General features: G+C 44.6%; 1 protein-coding gene across 1 annotated transcript in view; it reads left to right on the top strand.

Moving 5' to 3' along the window:
• The first annotated feature begins 1,150 nt into the window (after nt 1-1,150).
• Nucleotides 1,151-19,492, top strand: part of ABL1 (ABL proto-oncogene 1, non-receptor tyrosine kinase) — an 81,116-nt gene continuing 62,774 nt past the window's right edge. Inside the window, exon 1 of the mRNA XM_086763617.1 lies at nt 1,151-2,426. Within this exon, the coding sequence (XP_086619743.1) occupies nt 2,291-2,426 (136 nt within the window). The 5' untranslated portion in view covers nt 1,151-2,290. The remainder of the gene's footprint in view (nt 2,427-19,492) is intronic.

Below are 19,492 nucleotides of genomic sequence, written 5' to 3'. Positions count from 1 at the left end.
TTGTTGAGTGGGAGCAACCGCAGACCTTTGACCAAAACACCCTGACCTCAAGCTGCTGCCTTAACCCTCTTCTATTCCCAAGGTGAACTGGAGAACATACAAGAAACCAAATATCTTTAGCGTCGCCGTCTGTGCTGTAGCTTGGAAAACACTCATTCTGCACATCTCAGAGCACCACAGTGCAGGCTGAAGAATTTGGGAGTTTAACTTAATCTTTGTACCAAATGGTGCATGAAAGTAGATCAATAAAATATTTTACTGTCACATTCATTGGCCTCTGTGGCTGTTTTTGGTGTCAAGTTCTGCATATGCTCTGACAGCATTAAGGAAGTGAAGTCCTTTGTGCAAGCAGGGCGACTGATCGCTGGTTGTGGAGAAGCTGACGGTTGTGCACGCAGCTGACCCAGTAAGGATCTCCTCTTCCTGTCCATCTCTGTGAGAAATCCAGGGTCCAGAGCTGGCCAGCGGCCTTGAGACAGGTGTGCAGGAGGGGTCTCCAGCTGGGCCAGCGAGCTGTGGTTGTCAGATCTAGGGGAAAACAACCTGGGTGGCCCTTGCAAATGGGGTAAGGGATTTCACATGAGGTTTCTGGGCCCTTGGCTAGCACTTGCTGGTGATGTTATACTAGCAAATCCTCTCCCACCTGTCATTTCCACCATCTTCCCCTTCATCCCCTCATGGCTCCTCTTCACCTTCCCTCACCTCATCTTCTCCTCAGACCCCTTCATGGCACCCCCATTTCCCTCCCGGCTTCACCACGGAGGCACCTTCGTGTTTCCCAGCCCCCTGTCCCCTCCTCCCCCCATTCCCCTCACCCTCTCCTTCACCCTCCATTCTCCTCACCAACCGCTGCTCGCTCCCTCATTCCCCCCAAACCTTTGTCCCCCGCCCCCCAATCTCTCAGAGGCCTCCCCCTTACGGACCCCATCGCCCCGGTCCCCCTCTCTGCCCCCCCTACTGCCCCATTTCCCCCGGGCTGCCCCTTCCCCGCCCGGCCGGTTCCCGTCATGGCGGCGGGCGCGGGGCCGGCAGCTGGCAGCGGCCGGGAGGCGGGGGCGGTGGCGGCGGAGGAGGAGGGGCCGGAAGGGGATGTGACCGCCCGCCCCGCCGGCCGGGGACGGGGCTGCGCCGCGCCGGGGGTTCCGGGATCTCCCTCGCCGCCTGCAGCCGTCCTCCGTCAGTCTCGCTCCGCACCGCGGGTACCCCCGACGGCAGCCCCCGGGGTACCCCCCCGCCCTTCGTCCTCCTCCTCCTGCCAGGCCTGGCGGGGCTTTTCCCGGGCCTGCGGCCGCCCGACCCCGCCGCCCCCCGCCCGGCCCCCTCCGCGCGTCCCGCCGCGGCCGGGCCGGGCTCGGCCCCTCTCCCACTCCCCGCCCGGGCCTTACCCGTCACCGGGCTCCCCCGCGGGGATGCAGCCGGCCCGGTCACCCCCGCTTGACCTTTTCTGGTTGCTGTGCAGGAACCGGCCTCCCGGAGCGCGTCCCCGGCCTCGCACCCCGGCACCCGGCTCCGCCTGAGGCCGGGAGGGCGGCCACCTGCGCCGGGCCGGGCGGCCCCATCGCTGCTTCGACGCCGCCATGGCCCCTCGTGGCCCGCTGGCCCGCTTCGCCTCCGCGAGGGAGAGGTAGCGGCGGGGCGGGCGGCCCGAGGCGATGGGAGAAGGTGAGGGGTTGTGAGGCCGGACAGGAGCCCCCCCGTCCTGTTCCCTCGCCCCCAGGAGCGCGTGGAGCCTGCCAGGCCCGGAGCTGCCTCTGCGTCACCTTGCGAGCTGGCATGGTTTCGGCGTACTTGATCCTGCTAGACTTCAACGATACTTGAAGCCAAATACGTGGCTCTTTGGCCTTTGCTAACTCAATGCTATGCAAAAGAAAAGGAGGAAAAAAAAAGAAACCTTGACACTGGTTGCAGTGGGAATGGCTGTTTCCTGCCCTGGGTGAGCCTACATGTGGTTTCTTGCTTGCAAGGTGAACTGATTCTCCTTTACCCGGTGGAGGACACACTACATACAGCAACCTGAAACTTTGGTAACGCTTGGTCATTACTGAGCAGTTCGAACTTTTACTCATTTTTTTTTTTGTATAAAGTCACCTAAGGAGCCTTGTTGCCGTCTTCAAAAGCATTGGAGGAATCTGCGCTTGTCTTAATTCTTCGCCTCAAGTGACTTTACAATGCAGTGAGTGCAACCAACGCACCCACCTAAAATACGTTCTCCTTCCCAGTCTGGAAGATCAGGGATCACAGACTTCTTCAAACACTTCTCGTCCTGGGAAAGGCTGCCCATAGTTACTTTATGGGGCAGCAGCCTGGAAAAGTTCTTGGGGACCAAAGGAGGCCAAGTCTGCCTGCCCTGCACTTTATCAAAGGAGCAGGGAAGAAGGAGTCATCGAGGCATGGGGGCCCACACTGTAACGTCTTCGTCGAACATGGTAAGAGATTTCTGTTGGTGTTTCTTTTGGTTTAATTTTGATTTGCCAAGCTAGATGCAATACGGATTTATTCAAGGGCACAGTGCAGATACAGAGATATTGTACTTTATGGAAGTCTTCTGTTTTCTCTCCCTTGCTTCTTAATGCAAATCTTCTGTGATTGTTTATTGAGAAAGTACTTGGGTCAGATTGCTCGAAACCTGGGGAGAGATTATTGTACAGTTTAATGTGAAACACAAGGAAGTAACTTTTTAACATTGTACAAGTTCCCCAGACTGTAAACCAGGACATACCTAAGGCAGAAATGGGAAAGCGTTTCATCCTTTTTGAGTTCTCTGTTTCGTAGGTGTAGACCAGCCACAGCTGATGGTGATGCTATGGTCAGCGACAAGCGCTCTTTAATTATCTTTACAAAAGGAACTCAACTACTTGGAGAAAAGAAAATGAAGACTTGTTTTGGAAAGCTTGTGGATACTGCTGTTGTGAAAACTGGTTGGAGTAAAAGTTTCTTGTGAACTTGCTCAGTGCATTTACAGGACTTTTGGTTAGTGGTTTCTCATAGCTGGTTTAGCCTTCATCTCGTGCTGTGATGGATTTAAATGCTAGAGGCTAAAAGCGGCTAAGTTAGGGGTACAGCAATCCTATCCTTGCTGATTTTCTGCAAATGAAAGAGGGGACTGAGAATGTCAGGAAAGAAGCCAGGTGAAAAGCTCAGTAGGACTCGGAGGTAGGTTTAGTGACTGTTTCAAATGTTGCTTTTTTTTTTTCCTTTAAAAAAAAAAATCACCAAATAAATTGTAAACTGAAGGCATCTCTGCAAAAGTGAGGAGCAGAAATGCATTGTTTTGCTGAAACTTTTTGGAGTAATCCTTGCTTTTGCGCAATGCTTTTAAAATTCTAATATTTTTTGAGAAGACATGCTACTGGCTGCTATCTTTGGCTGGAGAATGGGATTTTGACAAAGCTTCTTCAATAGTTTTGTCCTCTTGAGGAAGTTTATCTGTGAACAAAACAAAACAGACTCTGCAATCTTCATGTAATTAAAAATTGAAATATTTGCTGTGTCTGAGAACATAATCTAGTTAGTGGAGAAGTTTTGATTCAGTTTTGCTTTAGCTGGACTTTGCTCTCAAGCTTTCTCTCATTCTGTGTTTCTAGAAGGGCCCAAGAAATCCTGTGCAGTGTTCAGCAAAGACACAGACAGGGATCCCGAGTATGTACTGCTGCGTTGAAATACTGCTTTGAGTTACTGCTGTTTATTTTGATTTGTCATACAATGTTTGTGCACCGAGGGAACTGAAGGTAGTTAAGGGAAGGTTAGAGAATGTAAGGGCTAACTGGGCCCTCTGATGATAAACCTACTGCTAGATTTTTCCAAGCCGTGCTTTCAGTCCTGTGATACACCTGCTCCTCCACCCCCAGTTTAGTTGCTGCGTTTACTACTTTGGACAGAGTTTCAAGGTCAGATGAGATACAGCGAGAGCACTAACTGCAAGCAGTACAATCATCTGGCTACCTCTGGTGTTTTGATGTACCAGCAGAGCCAGAAACGCTCCTTTTTGATCATCTAACAGGAATAGGCAGATGGTAACTTCTTGCCAGTATGACCTGAGGTCAGAAGATCCTAGCACATTTGCAAAGAAAAATAGCGTCGATAATGTCCATATACCATATGTCCACAGAGACCTCAGTGTCTTGATTTAGAAAAGAATAAACTTGAAAGGGGACGTCAAGGCCAGGACATCTGTTAAGAGAACTGCAAAAGATCAGTCTCGCTTATCCACATGAGGAAAAGTTTCTTCCTTTGAGTGTACGAAATGGTTCTCGGGTGTACGGGCAGTAGAAGGCTGTACCACCATTGTTCCTTGTTCAGCTCTGCTTTGAGTTCGGGCTGCTCCTGTCCTGGAAAATGCTGTCTTAAAATATCCGTAAAAATACGGAGGGAACAAAGTTCATTTTGGAGAGGTCTTTATTTCCCTCTATTTTTTTTTTTTAATTAATAATTTGTCTTTGAAATACATACTCTGACATACTGTGCTGTCCATTCATTATAGTGTTTGATGTTTTCAGTTCTATTCAGTTACGGTGCCATAGGCTGTAGTTCATAAAAACAGGCTGGCGTTTTTTCAGGGCTTAAATTTTTGCATGTTTGTCTGTCATTACTTTCATTACACAATTTCTTCTAAATGCCAAACGCTGTGTCTGGTTTCTCTGTCACACTGTGGGACCTAGTTTGTCGCAGGAAAATCATGTTTCTTCGTAACTAAGAAATGCTTGAGGAGAGGTTCCAGGGTGGGTTGCTTAAAGCAAACCTCTAGAGATAGTTGAATTCTTAAAGGTACTTCTTTGAAGTTCTTGTATATTAAACCCCATGGCAAAACAAAACAAAAAAAAAGTGGAGTTGGTGGTAGCATGGCTCTCCTGTTACGGTTGTGTTTTTGTAAAGCTGTTTCATGACCCTGTTTCAGTGAGACCACCACCTGCTAAGTTCTACTGAGGCTCATTCAGCAGACACTTAGCAGTGGTTTTCAGAGCAGTGAAGATCTTAATTGCTTCAGTGGTGTTGAATCTTAGCTGAAAGGGTTGTGAGTATTATCAAATACTAACAGTGGAAGGCAAAATAACTTCCAGGGAAGTAATGCCATTTCTCAGTTGTCGTGCTCTCTGGAGCACTCAAAGCAGTGCATGGAGAGGCATCCGAAAAGCAAGGAGGCAACGGGCCAGAAATCGGCTCTGCTGGTCAAATGTTCTGTGAGAATAATGCAGAAAGGCTCTAAATTTTGTCATGAGTTGACAATTGAGGAGTGCATTAAGAGGGGGGAAAAAAAATAATCCATGGGCAAGTTTTGGGCTTCTTTCTTTGTATTGCTGCTTTCTCCACCAAGGGTGTTTTACAAGCTGGAGCTCACGCTGGTGTGGTTACCCCAGGCAGCAGAGGAGCCCTTGATGGGATTTCACAGCTTTTGTCTTGATGCATGCTGCTTCATGTCTTAGATCGCTTCAAGCTTGAAATGGAGAGAAAGTGTAAAGGCAATGTTTGCCTCTTCCTCTGTGCTTTTTTCAGCTGAGAAATGAGTCTATAGTCATTGCTTTTGGGGAATATCCAACTGAGAGAAAAGCTGTGGTCAGCAGATGGTTAATGGGAAAGACTTTGCCAGTGCATTTCGAAGTTCGCACACCAGTGATCGGTGCACACCACACCTTCTCTAACTGTCTTGGCTAGGTGTTGCTGTGCTGAATGATGAGCAGATTCCCTGAAACATCCTGATAGAACAGCACCTCCAAGCAAAAAAAGCAGCACCTGAAGGCTTAAAAAATGAATTCTAATCATTAGACCTGTGATGCTGAGGTGAAGAAGAGATGGTAAGATAACTCTTCAGTGAGGTGGTGGATTTGTTCCACAGCTTTGAAGTCCATTTACTGTGCAATTGACTGTCGTGATGCTGCTCGGTCAGCAGCGGAGCAGTGTTCTGAGAGGTGAAATCCTGAGCGGTGTCTCCACTTGCGGGAGCCCAAAGGGTGGAGTTTTAGACATACTCTTTGCTGTGTAAATTGTGACTGTGACTGGGAATGGCGACCGTCTTTCTGTGGGCGTGTTGGTGGGAACTTGAGTGTGATTTTTGGATTTAACAGTGCAGAATTGTGGTAAATAATATCTTGAAGTACAGGTCTTTCAAATGATGCTACAGTGTGATGTACCTGTTTGCTATCGTCGGTGCCAGTTTTGCTGTGGCAGCCAGAGAAATACTTAATTTGCGAGGAAGGAAAAACCTTCTGAAGAGGTTTTGAGTATGAGACCTACTTATATGCTGCTGCTTATTACATAAAATGGATCATTGATAGATCTTAACCTGATCTTACATCTTTTTCGTTGTTTTGTGATGGAGACATTCTGCAAAACAATACAAATGTGGCTAACTGTAAGGTGGGTGGAAAGAGAAGGAATTTTCTTTTTGAATTACATCTTTACACTGCCAGGGAGTGACAGTTTTTCAGCTTTGAGCTTAATTTTAAGTACCTTTAGGACATAGTTGATAAAGCACTCACACAAGAATGTTCTTTTCTTAGTCTCTTGTAGTGATAAAATGTGGTCTTCCTGATAGTTTCTGTTCCAGCAGACAGGTGTCAGGGGAGCTTCAACGAGCTTCTACCTTACTGTAAAGAGAGACGAACTCCAGGAACTAGATCTACTTTTCTTAGACCTGAATATAGCTGAAGTCAGCCTACTACAGTCTCTTCCATATTGGATCTGAACTTTTTTTTTTATTACCAGGGTGCTGAAAGTTTTAGTACTTTAATTAGGAAGTAATTGTACAAACCAGATCCATAGCATAAGCCTGCCACAGCTGCCAGTTGGAGATGTGCCCTATGAAATTCACTGTTAGGAAAAAAAAAACAACCCAACAATTAAAAGTGTATTTTCCTATATTGTTGATTCAAAATTGATTTTTAAGAGCCTTTAGGTTTAATAATCTGCCTTGTTTTATGCTGTTAAATTTCATGTTTCACATGTTTGGATTGTGAAAATGAGTAAATTACTTTATAATTGGTTGCTTCCTCAGGACTTAGCAATTGACCAGCATATACAAATATATACTGTAACATTACTATTAGGTTTATTATTTTTGTGAAATGCCAATTGTTTTCATACCGTGTAGGAAAATGCATATTCCAAGTAGTTTTATTTATTTTTTTATTGTGAGTAAAATGTTATTAATAACTCTCTGGCTTTGGAATATACTTTTGTCAGCTGGATGGTCCCGAGCAGGTTTTGATCAAGGAATAATATATGATTTTGTATTCATTATCCTTTATTCTAAAGGTGAGCTCGATATATCTTCTCCATACACGATATACATTTATTAGACAGTCAATTGCCCATACATGGGAATTATGTAAATCAGATTCCTTCTGTACTAGAACTGTGTTTTTTTCAACCCATGTAGTTGCAAATCCTCCATTTATCTCTTTCCATTGTTCCTTAGGGCATTTTTATACTCTCTCTGCTTCACCAGCTGCAAAACCTGAGACTTGAAACTGCTTTATTACTCCTGATTCCGCTTCAGACCATTCACCTGAAATTGTGTCATTGGCATCGGACGGACAGGAGTCTGTTAGTTAGAGCCTGCCTTCAGTGTCTCAGGTCTGCGTTCTAAACTGACAAAACTTTCTTAATTGTTAGGTTGGGGATTGGGCAGCTCCCAAACTTTAATTTCCAACTCTATTACGAGAGACTTATCCCCAGCTTTTGAGATAATTGCTTATGTATCCAACGTTGTGCTTCAGTATTAGTCTGGTTAATGCCGACATCTGCTGCACACCCATTGCAGATTTGTTTACAGCCTCTGACTATATCCATTTTCATCGTACGGAGCTCTTGCTATATTTTTTCCTGCTCCAATTAGATTTCGCTAAGAAGCTCCTCCACGAAACTTGATCTAGGATTGGAATATGTTAGGAAAGAGACCTAAGACTTGCTAAACTGCTTTTCCACACGCTGAGATGGAAGATGGTGATGATGGGGAAAGGCTAATCCTTTTCCTGGGCAGAGCAGTTCTGGTTTGTGCACTGACTAATCTTTGATAACTTGCTGTGTCTAAGCAGTTCATCTCCTTTATGATGAATAGGTAGTGGTTGCTTGTATGCCAGACTTTCATTAACAGATTGTGCTGGTTCTGCATTCTTATTTTCAGATTTTAATAGGAAGGCTGTGGGAGAAGATCAGGGCGGGGAGGCAAGAGAAAGCTGCAGGGTGTTACAATAGAAATCATTGCTTGTAAGTGATCATCTCATTCAGCGCCCTTCAACACTTACCAACCAACTCAGAGTATTTTAAATTGAAGAGCTTACTTCTTAGGCTTGAAAGTGAGGAGTTGACACAGTCCCATTGCTGAGAGTTGGGAATCCTGAGTTTCATCCTTAGTGCTCTCTGCGATGGGCCCTGTGCACGTGGCAAATCATGAGGGCGCAGAAAGGTGAAAATGGCCTTGAAAGGCTTGTCCTGTTGATTGGCGTTTAGGGTGGGGATGCTGTTGTGTTGTGTCTTGGAACAATGGGGTTGTGTTTCCAGCTGTGCTTATAGGAACTCTGATAAAGCAGACAAGAAATAAATGGGTGAGTGTTCAATCCTGGGCAGTTGTGCTGTGTTTACTCGAGTGGATGTGGCTGTAACCGGTGTCTTGGCAAGGTGTCAGATAAGGAATGCTGTTAACGGATACCAGGCGGTCCGAACGAACGGCCGTAGTATTTAGTCCAGCTCTTAACATCCAGCTGATGCCAGTGGTGGGTTCAGTAAAGGCTCACAGCACGCTGCCTTAAGCCTCGTCCCCATCTGGAGTATTTTAGCATCCCCAGGATTTCCAGAACGTTACTGCAGTGCCATCAGTGTACTTGCTCCACACCGTAACGTTTAAAACGTGTTGATTGCTGTGGCGCTGGGTGGGAGTGGACGTTCAGTATGTTACAGGTGTCATCTCTTCCAGCTATTTAAAATGCTCTGATTGATTCACATTCATGCAGACTGAAGGAAGCTTTTAAAATAATCCTGTCCTTCTGGAGCTATTGTTGCAGATGGACTTTGCTTTCCTTTTTTATTTTGTTTTTGGCAGGGTACTGCCTTCTATCTGCAGTGTCTGTTGCTAGCCGTATAAAGAGCGCTGGTGTCTTCACCAGCATGCTTTTGTCATTTCAGATGTACCGCACCATTCTTGCGAGAAGTAGTAAGTCTCCTTATAAAAAGGTCGCTTGTGAATCGCAGAAGTCCATTACTGTGGGAACGCGCGGAGCAGTTTCAGCAGAAGTGAGAGAGCCTTGCTCTGCTTTTGATGACTGTCTTATCAGTCAGCTCTTACCTTGCTCTGTGCTGACTGAAGATCAATCAAAACAACCTGTAGAGGTTATTAATCTGCTTACTAGAGTGTCCCTCTAGAAGAATCTTGGACAAAAAGGTAATGAAGATCCAGACAATTTTAGCAAGTAAAGCTACCTTAGGCGGTATCTTTTCTTAGTTCTTAACTAAATTAGTTCTTGGTTAGAACTTTCCTTAGTTCTAACTTTGTTCTTTCTTTAAACTTGCATATTTAATGCTAAATCTGCACCTAGATATTAAGCATAACTGTTTGTGAAATGGTTGGAAGTTGCATCACCCTAATGGCAAAATTTTATGCAAATTTGCTAAAATGATGTGTTGTGCTCTGGGAGGAGCCCCTTTCCACACATCTCATTGTCATGATGGGGCAAGTGTGTCCTGAATACCAGCTTGCTTTGTTTTTTTGCCTAAAGTACTTTCTGAGGTTAGGCCTGAAGTTAGATTTGGTGGGGTTTTTTTTTTTGGTTTTTTTTTTTTTGTTCTTCCCCAGCATCTCTCCCTTGCTGTTACTGGTTAGGTTGTGAAAAGCATGAGCTTGCTTTTCCACAGAGTGATTGCTGCTAATTCACGCAGATGTGAGCAAAATCATCATTCTTTCATGAGTGAGGAGTCTGCCTGATTTATGTTGTGTCATCTCTGTGCTCTGGTTTTACCTAATGAATAGAATTTCACAACAGATTATTAATCATTAAGACTGTGGTTTCATTGTGTGTATTAAAGAACCAGTACTGCTTGACGTTGCCTGCTTTGAGAAGGTTCTTATCCATTAGTGTCGCTTTTCTGAGGCATTTTGGTGCATTCATCTTTTCGATTGACTCCAGTTCCTACCTTTTTCCTGCCGTATCAGCTCGGTACTCCCTGTGTGCCTTTGCAGGGCCTGAGTTGTGTCCAGCCTGCCTCTCTGTAGACTCATCCTTTGAAGTGTCACCTGATCAGTAGCAAACTCCGGTCCAGCCTTTCCTTACAGCTCATAAAATAGCAAAATTAAAAAAAAAACCCCTTATTCTGCTGTGATTTGTGCTCCACGTTAGCATCTGAGAGGGAGTAGAGGGCTCGGAAGCTGGGAATAATGTGTGATGGAGACAATATTGAATTACATATTCTGCTGCCTCTTAAACGCCTGGGTTTTGGGATGGCAAAGCTTGCTGAAGTACAGGATTCCCCGCTTTGCTGACCTGCTGTTCGTTCCCTGACAGATGTCCATCGCTGCTGGAAGTACAGAGTGACCTGGGCGTGTTCCTTGTGTTTCCCGTCACGCTGATGCTGTCTAGGAGGAAATGTTACTTACTGTACACGTCCAGGATTTACCAACAGCACACTCATCCACTCTGTCGGGTTGTTGCTGTGGACCCAGTGAGCTGATCAGCTGCCAGTCCGCCCCTGGTGTAATCGATGGCTTTTTCATGGCCTTTTTTTGGGGTGTGCTCCCAGAATAAACAATGTTGGGTTTTTTTCCAGAGGCTGAATATGTGAATGGTAGTGGGATAAGGACACGGAAACGTTAGATAGGAAATTGTTTGGGCTTTCAGGAAATGTTTGCTGTTCATTTGTGTTCAAGTTGCCCGAGTGCGTGTTAGGTGCTGTCTCATTTAATGTAACTGGGAAAGAGCTGTTCCCCAGTTCTCAGTTTTCTCAGTTTCTGACATGACTGTATCCGCAGGGCTGTTATGCAGTAAACTTTTCACGTGGATTTTTACGACACGTTTATTATAACCTTGAGAAAATAAGCTGTCATTTGATGCACTGGCCAGCAGGTGTCTTCTTTGAATCTTGTTAATAACTTGCTCTGGTTAAAACAACCCCCCTGCAGTAAGAAGTGTCCTGGAATTGAGCAAAAAGCTAATGGCAAGAACCAGGGTCAGAAGTGACAACCGTGAATTTCGGGAATAGTGGCTGTCAAGTCTTTTTAGTTACTTTTACAGCCCGTAATCTTTCTGAGCTTGCTTGCTGATGAGAAAGAGGTTGGTAGGTGATGTTTGCTTTTGTTGTTAATGGGAGAATCTTTATCCCTCACCTCCTCAAGCTCCATTTCAGCCAATTCTTCGTTTGTTTAAAAAACAAATAGTTTTCAGTGCTGTATTCCTTTTCACTTATTGCTGTCTCCTGTATTTGATCTTATTCCCCTACCTCTTTTCTTATGCCACACTAACTTTAAAAAAAATCATATACATTAAAAAAAAATTAATTTGTATGGTCCTCTCAGTATAGAAATTGATTCTGTAAATCCTCTTGTAGCATTTTGTCTGGCATTTCTAAACATGTGAGCTTTTCCTGGTGAGGATGCTCAGGGAATAACTGAAAGCAAATTCAGCCTGTTACAGTTGGTGTTGTCTGAATATCAGAATTGCTAGCACAAAGCTAATTGTGGAGTTAAGCGTTTATGAAGTCGTAACAATGCTGACGAAAGCGAAGCTGCAATCTAGTAATACTCTATTTTACTCCAATATCTTTTGGGTGGGAGAATTTTATAATAATGAAGAAGATTTAGTGCATCTAGCAGAATAGTTTAAGCTATAAATATGTATGCTTGAATGGGTTTTTATTATTTTTATTAAGTCTAAGCTCTCTTCATACCCTCTGTAAATCTGACAACATGTAATGTTAGTTTAAAAGGTACATTCTAGTTTTGGCAGAATTACTGGAACAGCTATTAGAGCTATTGTTGTCTGGCTACACCTAATGTTTGCAAATAACTTAGGAAAGCTCAAGTGAAGAATTTTGAATGAATGCCAAGCAGTTATTTCTTCTTAAATATATTTAACTTGATGGATAAGAAGATGCATTTAAAATTCTCTGCGATCAAACCTTTACTTATTTTAAGACTATCGATGGATTGCACTAAATGTGTTTGCTAGATGCATTTTTTTTTTCCACATGTGCAGCTATTTAATATATTTAAGATAGATGTCCTTTACTGGAAATTAACTGGAAGGAAGATGAAGCTATTCCCATCACTGGATACTGTTGATCTTCATTTAGAAGCAGCAATTTCCTTGGGTTCTGTGGATTGTCTGTTATGTCTAAACAGTGCCTCCCACACAGAGGTTTGGATGTCAAGGTACTATCGTGTTTCAGGTATTAAGTAGTAATTATTGTTACAAGGTGATCACTTAAGACAGTGTAAGTGTTGCTCAACCCTTCACATTCTGTGTCATTAGGAAAAAAATCTGTTGGGGAAACTTCAGTTCAATTAGACCTCACTGCAAGGATTACTGGTACTTCTTACCTTGCTCTTGCTAGAGTGTGGGTACACAGTGAGGCTTTGTGTACGCCACTGGATGTGTTGTGTTTTGTATTGCTCGCTAAGTACAACTTGCAGGCATTTTCTAGGAGTTCATTCTGGATCTGCTGCAGCAGTGGGTCTGGAGAGGGCCAGATCCTAAAGGCTGTTACTGGTTAGCAACATGCACAAGGCTAAAAACACCTCTTAAATAAGTAGGGAATATTTTAAGCCAGCAAAAGGATGAATTAGAACAATAAAGGCTGGATTTTTGGAGGCAAATAGTGGCTTTCAGTGCTATATAATCGTTTTGGTTACTGCAGTTTTACCCCTGCAAAGCAAAGGTACTGCATGACACTGCGTTGCAGACCGGACACGATGCTGGTAAGCTGACCTCTTCTGAGAGTCATTGCGAGCTTTGAGCAGTAGTGTGACTTTGTCATTGTAGTTAAAAACACAGGATTTGAAGAACACGAAATGAAAATAGTGATCAATGCTGCATTTAGTGTCAGGTAAGGACTCAAAGAACTGTGAAATATTAACATGAAATGTTTACATTTCACTCGTGGGAATAAGTAGCACAAATCCAGTGAGGGCTTTTTGTTCTCATTTGATAACTTAGGTTACTTTTCCCTGGAAAAGTGAATGTTGCAGTGTATTGGCCATGTCCACATCCTTTAGTCCTGCATAACTACAGCGGCATTAAAAACATCAAGGTGAAGGACGCAGACACCACCGGGGCAGATGCTCTCCAGCTCAGACATCTCTGTCATCTGCAGCCTTTCCAAATTAGGAAGCGGTGGGCTTCAGCCGGGCTTCGGAACCTGATGATCTGGAGCCCCTGGTATGAGACGCATTTCACGGCCACCAGATAGTCTTGAATCACACGGCGTTGAGGGTGCCTCATCGCCCTGGTCGCGGTGAGTCACGGCGGCGATGGCGGAACGCTGTCTGCCGCTTGATAGAGGGTGGATGTTGTGGCTGAGATGGGGAGATTGCTGGCGAGCCGCATCCGAAACAACTACGTGTGCTATCTGAAGTGCTTTGTTGGGCTAAAGTATTTCAGCTGTTCTACCTTTAAATTAGCTTAAATAGCTGCGTGGATGTCGCTGTTTTGAAATTCCAGAATTAGAAGGACGGCAGCTCTTCTGTGGTTAGGAGGCTTTCATCTGCTGAAGTTGTATTTCAGAAAGTTGATGTGCTGCTTGTGAAACGCTCCCCTAAGGCAAATCGAGCCCTTTGGGGAGCGGGACTGAGGACTGGAGTGAATCAGACAGGCGTTTTATGTTTCAATTATTAATGCAGTACTCTTTATGATTCTCAAATGGGAATTGCTAGCAGCTGAATTTAAAAAATGTACTACTACTAAAAATTTTAGCAGTAAAACTAACCCCATGCAAGTAAAGGTGCTGTCTTCCACCTTGGAGACCTCTTTGCTACAGTCTTACACAATCACACTGGATTTGAGTTCCCTTCATCCTTGCTTTGGTGTGTACTGTGGTCGTATCCGTAGCCAGCTGCCATGGAGGTGCCCATTTGTGCGGTGTGCGTAAGGGGTCCGTGAGAGCTTTGCAGCTTCCTTTGGAGAGGAAGGTCATACCTGAGGGGAGATGCATTGAAAAGGTAATTGTAGCGTGCGTTTCTGACTTGTGAAGAAATTCTAATTTATTTTAAAAGGATACAAATACGCAGTACTATTAAATATTATCACAATGATGCTGAATACAAAGCTGAACAAATGGCTTTCTTTAGACTACAGCAAATTGGAAGAGAGGTTGGGCACTTTCCCTTGCTCCTCTCACCCCATCAAAAAACTGTTTAAAAATAAAAATCGCTGAGTGTAATACGTTAGGCAAAGTGCTATCAAAAAAAGGGTGGGGAGGAAGGAGGTCCACGGGTGAGCTTTTTGGGAAGTTCAGTCAGTGCCCCCTGATGCTATCGCTGTGGGCCCAGCTGTTCTGCAAAGCTGTGCGAACGCAGGTCCAGCCCAACGAAGCCCCACCAGAGCCAGGGCCTCTGGTGCTGGCAGCTGCCTGTTTTCATCCCCTTGCAGGATGCAACACCTCCGACTCCTCTCAAGTACAAACCACATGTCCTGACTCTCGATTTCGGAGGCTCGCACATCAATCTGAGTGTCCTGGGTTTGCTGCTGTGGTGAGATAATTGCTTTTAGCCCAGGATCACACCTGGAACATCTTATGAAAGGTTTGGCTTGAGGAGCTGGCCTTGCCGGGGGTTGGCCTGGGGGTGTTTTATGAGGTACACAAGTAAAAGCAGATAAGGTGGATGGAGGGAGGAGGATGATGGAAATGTGCGTGGCTTCTCCGGGGCTCTTCTGCCGCTTCCTGCTGCGGGGGCGGTTATGAGCCAGCCTGGATGACAGAGCTCCTGTTATTTTGAAACGTAGCGTACCACAGATAAACCATGACAAGGACCTTGGTTCCTACTTTCCCTTATGCCACCTACGCTCTTCCTCCCACATCTGGGTGTTGCACACAGCAGAAACGAAAACTCTTGCTATCAAAACCAAACTAAATAAAACAAAACAAAAAAACCCCATCGTATGCAGCTTTTTCTTTCTGCCTGGTGTCAGCTAGTGCAACATTCGAAAACATAATTGAGATTTTTTTTTTTTTTTTTTTTTTTTCCCCTCAGTGCAAGGATTGTCCTTGAATAAGCAAAATGTACATTTTTCCCGCTGGGTAATTGAGGTTTGTGTAGGCAGTGATTCCAGGGATGCGCCAGTGCCGAGACAAATGAAGTGCTGTACTCTGCCTTGTAGCAGGGAACAGCAGCGCGCAGCGCGGGTGCTTAACAGCTACCGGCTTGGTTTGTTCGTAAGTCAGAAACCAGATGCTTTGTCTTTATGTTCTTTATCATCGTAAAGCTGCGACTTCTTGCTCTGTAAGCCCGTATAAATAGGTAGTAAGACTTCAGAGGAGTGTTAGAGGGTTAAGAGAAGGGTGGAAGTGCCTGAAGGTGCTCAGGGATGGGATAATTTGTGTTTGCTGGTTTAAATTAGGAGCGCTGCCTCTTGTACAGGTGATGGTGCTGATACACAGAATGCTATACACATTCACTTTGCTTTGATTTTTCATCGGGATGGGGGAAGATGAAACTCTTGTATAACGCTCTCTGGTAGATGCCTATCCGACAGCCGCCTGTCCTTTGCAAATTTGTGTATTATATCCCCTGACACTTCACACTCGTATTGTAGCTGCTCACCTTTTGTCTTCCAGTGTGCTAAAGCTGTTTGGTTTTGTTTTGTTTTGATTTGTTGGTTTGGTTTGGTTTTTTATCTCTACCAAATTGTTGCTTTTTCTGTTGGCGAAGCAATTGTCCACCTTCAAAGTGGATGCTCTTGCAGGCTGGCTCATTGCTCTGGATTCCTTCTGACTATTAAAACCCTGCTGTTCAGCTGAAGGAGCTGAAATCCTTGTTTAGAAAAGAAAATAGTAATTTCTTACTGCCTGCTAGAAAAGCTGTTGGCCTGCACTTGCAGGTGACCTGCCAAGGATTTAAAAAAGAAAAATTGGATTTTTATCCTCTCTTTTTCTGGTTTTAAGATGGTCAAAGCTGGCATGAAAAACGGTGCTTTTCTGAGAGGGGCTTTGTTTGCCCTAAGCAGCAAAAAAGAGCAAACCTAATCTTGTTTTTCTTCTTGGGTCACCTTTTAAACTCTTGGATATATTAGCTTGCTATTGAAAATAGTATTTCTTTCTTTCTGCCCCTTTCTGTAAAGGGAACTAGATGCCTTGCCCACTCAATTTGCTATTTTGACATCTTCTTTCTATAGTTCTGCGTAGTTGTTCCTTCCTGCTGCATTTTGGGAAGATGGTGCTGCGGGACTGGCGATGTCCTTTCTGGGACAGCAGTGCTGGAAACGCTGGTGCGCTGCTGACGTGCAGTCATCCCTGCTCTCCTCTCCCACCGCAGCCTGGAGCTCTTGAGCTATTGCTCTCATCTCAAGTGCTGCAATCTCAGATCGCTGCTTCTGTAATTAAACATACAGGTTTGTGTGACGCGTGAATAGTCTGATTTTAGTCAATACTTTTGGCAGTCTCTAATATGCAAAATGTTACCTCCAGCTGCTTAGTGGAAACAAAAATCAGACCCATTCTTGGAAAACTTGCTTTTCAGCTTTCTTGATGAGACTGATCAAAGTTTTTACCCAAACTCATCTGTAGGGCTGGATCATACTGTCTGAGTGGAGCCTGAAGGCTTGCGTGGACAGAAGACTTGTCTGTGATAATAAAAAGCTTTGTTTTGAAAACCTGTATTTTTCTCTTAGACTGCAATTACATGGGATGAGTCTTTGATTTCCACTTCGTTTTCGCCAGTTGTTGAGGTCTGACCCGGAGCTTGCTGCTGTGATAGCAGCACTTTGGTGCAGGACTGGCACTCACCACTTCCAGTTCAGACACCTTCTTTCTCCTTCAGCCTGCTGATTTTTATTTATTTTAACACAGAGTAGCAGAAATTGAAGAAGCAACGCACAGGTCCACCTCTCAGCAATTCCCTTCTTCTGTCAGCCCTGACCGAAACAGTGATGGGAAAGGAGAAGCATAATTGTAGCGAAATGTTATCTGTCCCTTTCATCCCCTAAACCCTGTATTTTGGGAAAGATTGTATTGCTGGACTCAGCAGTCCAGAAACATTGTCCTTCCATTTTTTTCCATGTTGTTCCTTTCCTGCAAATAGTATTTTCATAAGATGATAGTTGAATTAATACCTTTTTTTAAAATTTTTTTTTTCATGTGAACGATTGTCTTTCTGGTGTCGTAAAATAATAATTCCAGCTGAGATTGAGTTCAGCATTCAGCATCCACGTTCAAAGAAGATGTCGTAAGGATTAAAAAAGCTGAAAGCCTGGAGGAGGCCATCTTGCTTTTGCGATCCTTCGGGCTTTGAGATTTTGGTTCATAGCACTTGGTATTTTTTTTACCTCATGTCTAGGGATATTTTATCATCCTCCTCTTTCCTGTTCCAAGCAATTACCATTTATTTTATCTTCAAGCAGCAGCCTGTGGCAATAAATTTTAGGAAATTCCTTCCCGCCCTTTATTAAGCCCTACATAATAGCTTCCGCTACTCGCTCATACATTCATTAAGAAGAATTAAATGAGTGCTGGCGGCCATTAACAGAGCGTTTAATAACCTCTCCAAGGGAAGGTGCAGCAGATTGGAATAAATGAACAGGAGCAAAAACAAATCAAATAACTTCATAGAATACGCTCAACTAATTTATTCTTAAAAACCCGACTTATTCACGTGAATGTAGCGCTGTAAAGGGTACCGGTTTGAGACCCTGGGCAGAAGAGGCCCCGGTTCAGAAGATCCGCAGGCAGTGACAGCGAGCACTTGGCTGTGGCGCCTGCTGGAAGGGTTGTGGGCTTTTTTAGGGAGAGAAAGGGCATTTTAGTGTGTCCTGCGCGCTTCCCCGGCTGCTGATGCCGTCAGCAGGGCTGATGGCCGTGCTTATGGATTGCGGTGAGGACATCTGTCTGGTAGGAACTGAGCCATGACTAATCATCTCATCTGGTACCAGCCATAGCACCGTCCTCGGATGCTGGTGATGGCTGATCCCTGCCAGGCTGGGTTACGTGAACAACTGGGACCTGTTACCAGTAAGGAAATTACCCCCCCCCCCCATTGGTTCTCAGCTTCTGTCTTAAAGGAGATTCACTCTCAGCTGACATTTGGCTTATGAGGGATCAGAGTCTAAATGCCCCTGAAGTGGCTTTTTGGAAATAAAGATGACTTCAGGGGTATCATTGCAAGCAATTTGCTTAGATCTCAACTTGTAAAGCACCGGGACCGCTGACAGACCTGGAGCTGCGCGTTCCAGCACGTGGGGTGGCTGGAGCTGTCCCGCTAGCTCTCGTCCCTTCCGCTACGGACAGTATTTCGGTGCCCGTGTGCGTGGTCTGATGGGTGCACGTCGCTGGGGCGCGTGTGGGCTGAGGTGCTCTTTGCAAGGGTGCTTAGCTGGGTGTGCGCTGCTTCTTGTCTCGGTGGAAAACAAACGGGGCTTGAAGGTGGCACCAGCTGCTGTTTCACTGGTCTGTTCCCGTGTGTGAATGGTGATAGCTGGGCACACTGGCTTAAAACAGGCACTGTCCACACGTTGGACTGCCAGGGTCATCGTAAGCGTATCTCAGTAGCCTTTAGTGCTTGAGGATCTAATGCTGCCACGTTGTTCTGGCACGCTTCAGGCTGACTTTGCCTTGGAAAAAAAAAAAAGAAAAATTCTAGTAAACAAAAAATGTGAAGACTTTATAGTCGTTTTTATGGCTAGCGTTTCATAACGGAAATGCTGACAACCTTAATTTCATTTCACTGCTACCTGTTTTAGAAGTAAAAATATCGTTATCCAAATATAATTCAGGTATTGTGGATGACAGATTGTTGTTGTGGTTTTGTGGTGGTTTTTTGCTGTAGTCATTTCTTGTCTCATTTGAGGAGCTCAACAAGTTGAAAACAGTGACACAATAATTGCTGTTATTGAACCGAGGATGCAGTTTAAGACTTTTACCTGGATCGCTACCTTTGATGGATATTTTAATTTGTTTTCTTTTTGGCAGATGAAAGATAATGAGAATCACTTTGCAGTTGGAAATATTTGCACTGGAGAATTCCTAATTTTTTTTAAATTATTATTTTTTCCCTGCAACTTCCCTCTTTTAAAATCTTCATTATATTTTAAGCATCAAGAGTATATGAATGGAGCAAATCCGCACAAATCATTTCAATATGTAATACACTGCTAATACGCTCGGAATATCTTACTCCAGCCTCTGTGCCAGGTAATAGCTCAGGTAATGGCTTTCAGAGACACGCTGTAAATGTCACTGGAGAGAGACGGTACGGACATTTGTTTTTAATGCACAAATGTATACGTGAACCTGGTTATTTGCATTGCTTCCCAAATGGCCTAATCACCTTTAATCGAAGGGAAGAAGTAACCGGGAGCGAGGA

The sequence above is a fragment of the Chlamydotis macqueenii genome, chromosome 20 (genome assembly GCF_036417535.1).
Source record: "Chlamydotis macqueenii isolate bChlMac1 chromosome 20, bChlMac1.mat, whole genome shotgun sequence".
Lineage (NCBI taxonomy): Eukaryota > Metazoa > Chordata > Aves > Otidiformes > Otididae > Chlamydotis > Chlamydotis macqueenii.
The sequence above is the reverse complement of the archived record's forward strand: the minus strand, read 5'-3'. Positions and strand labels throughout refer to the sequence as shown.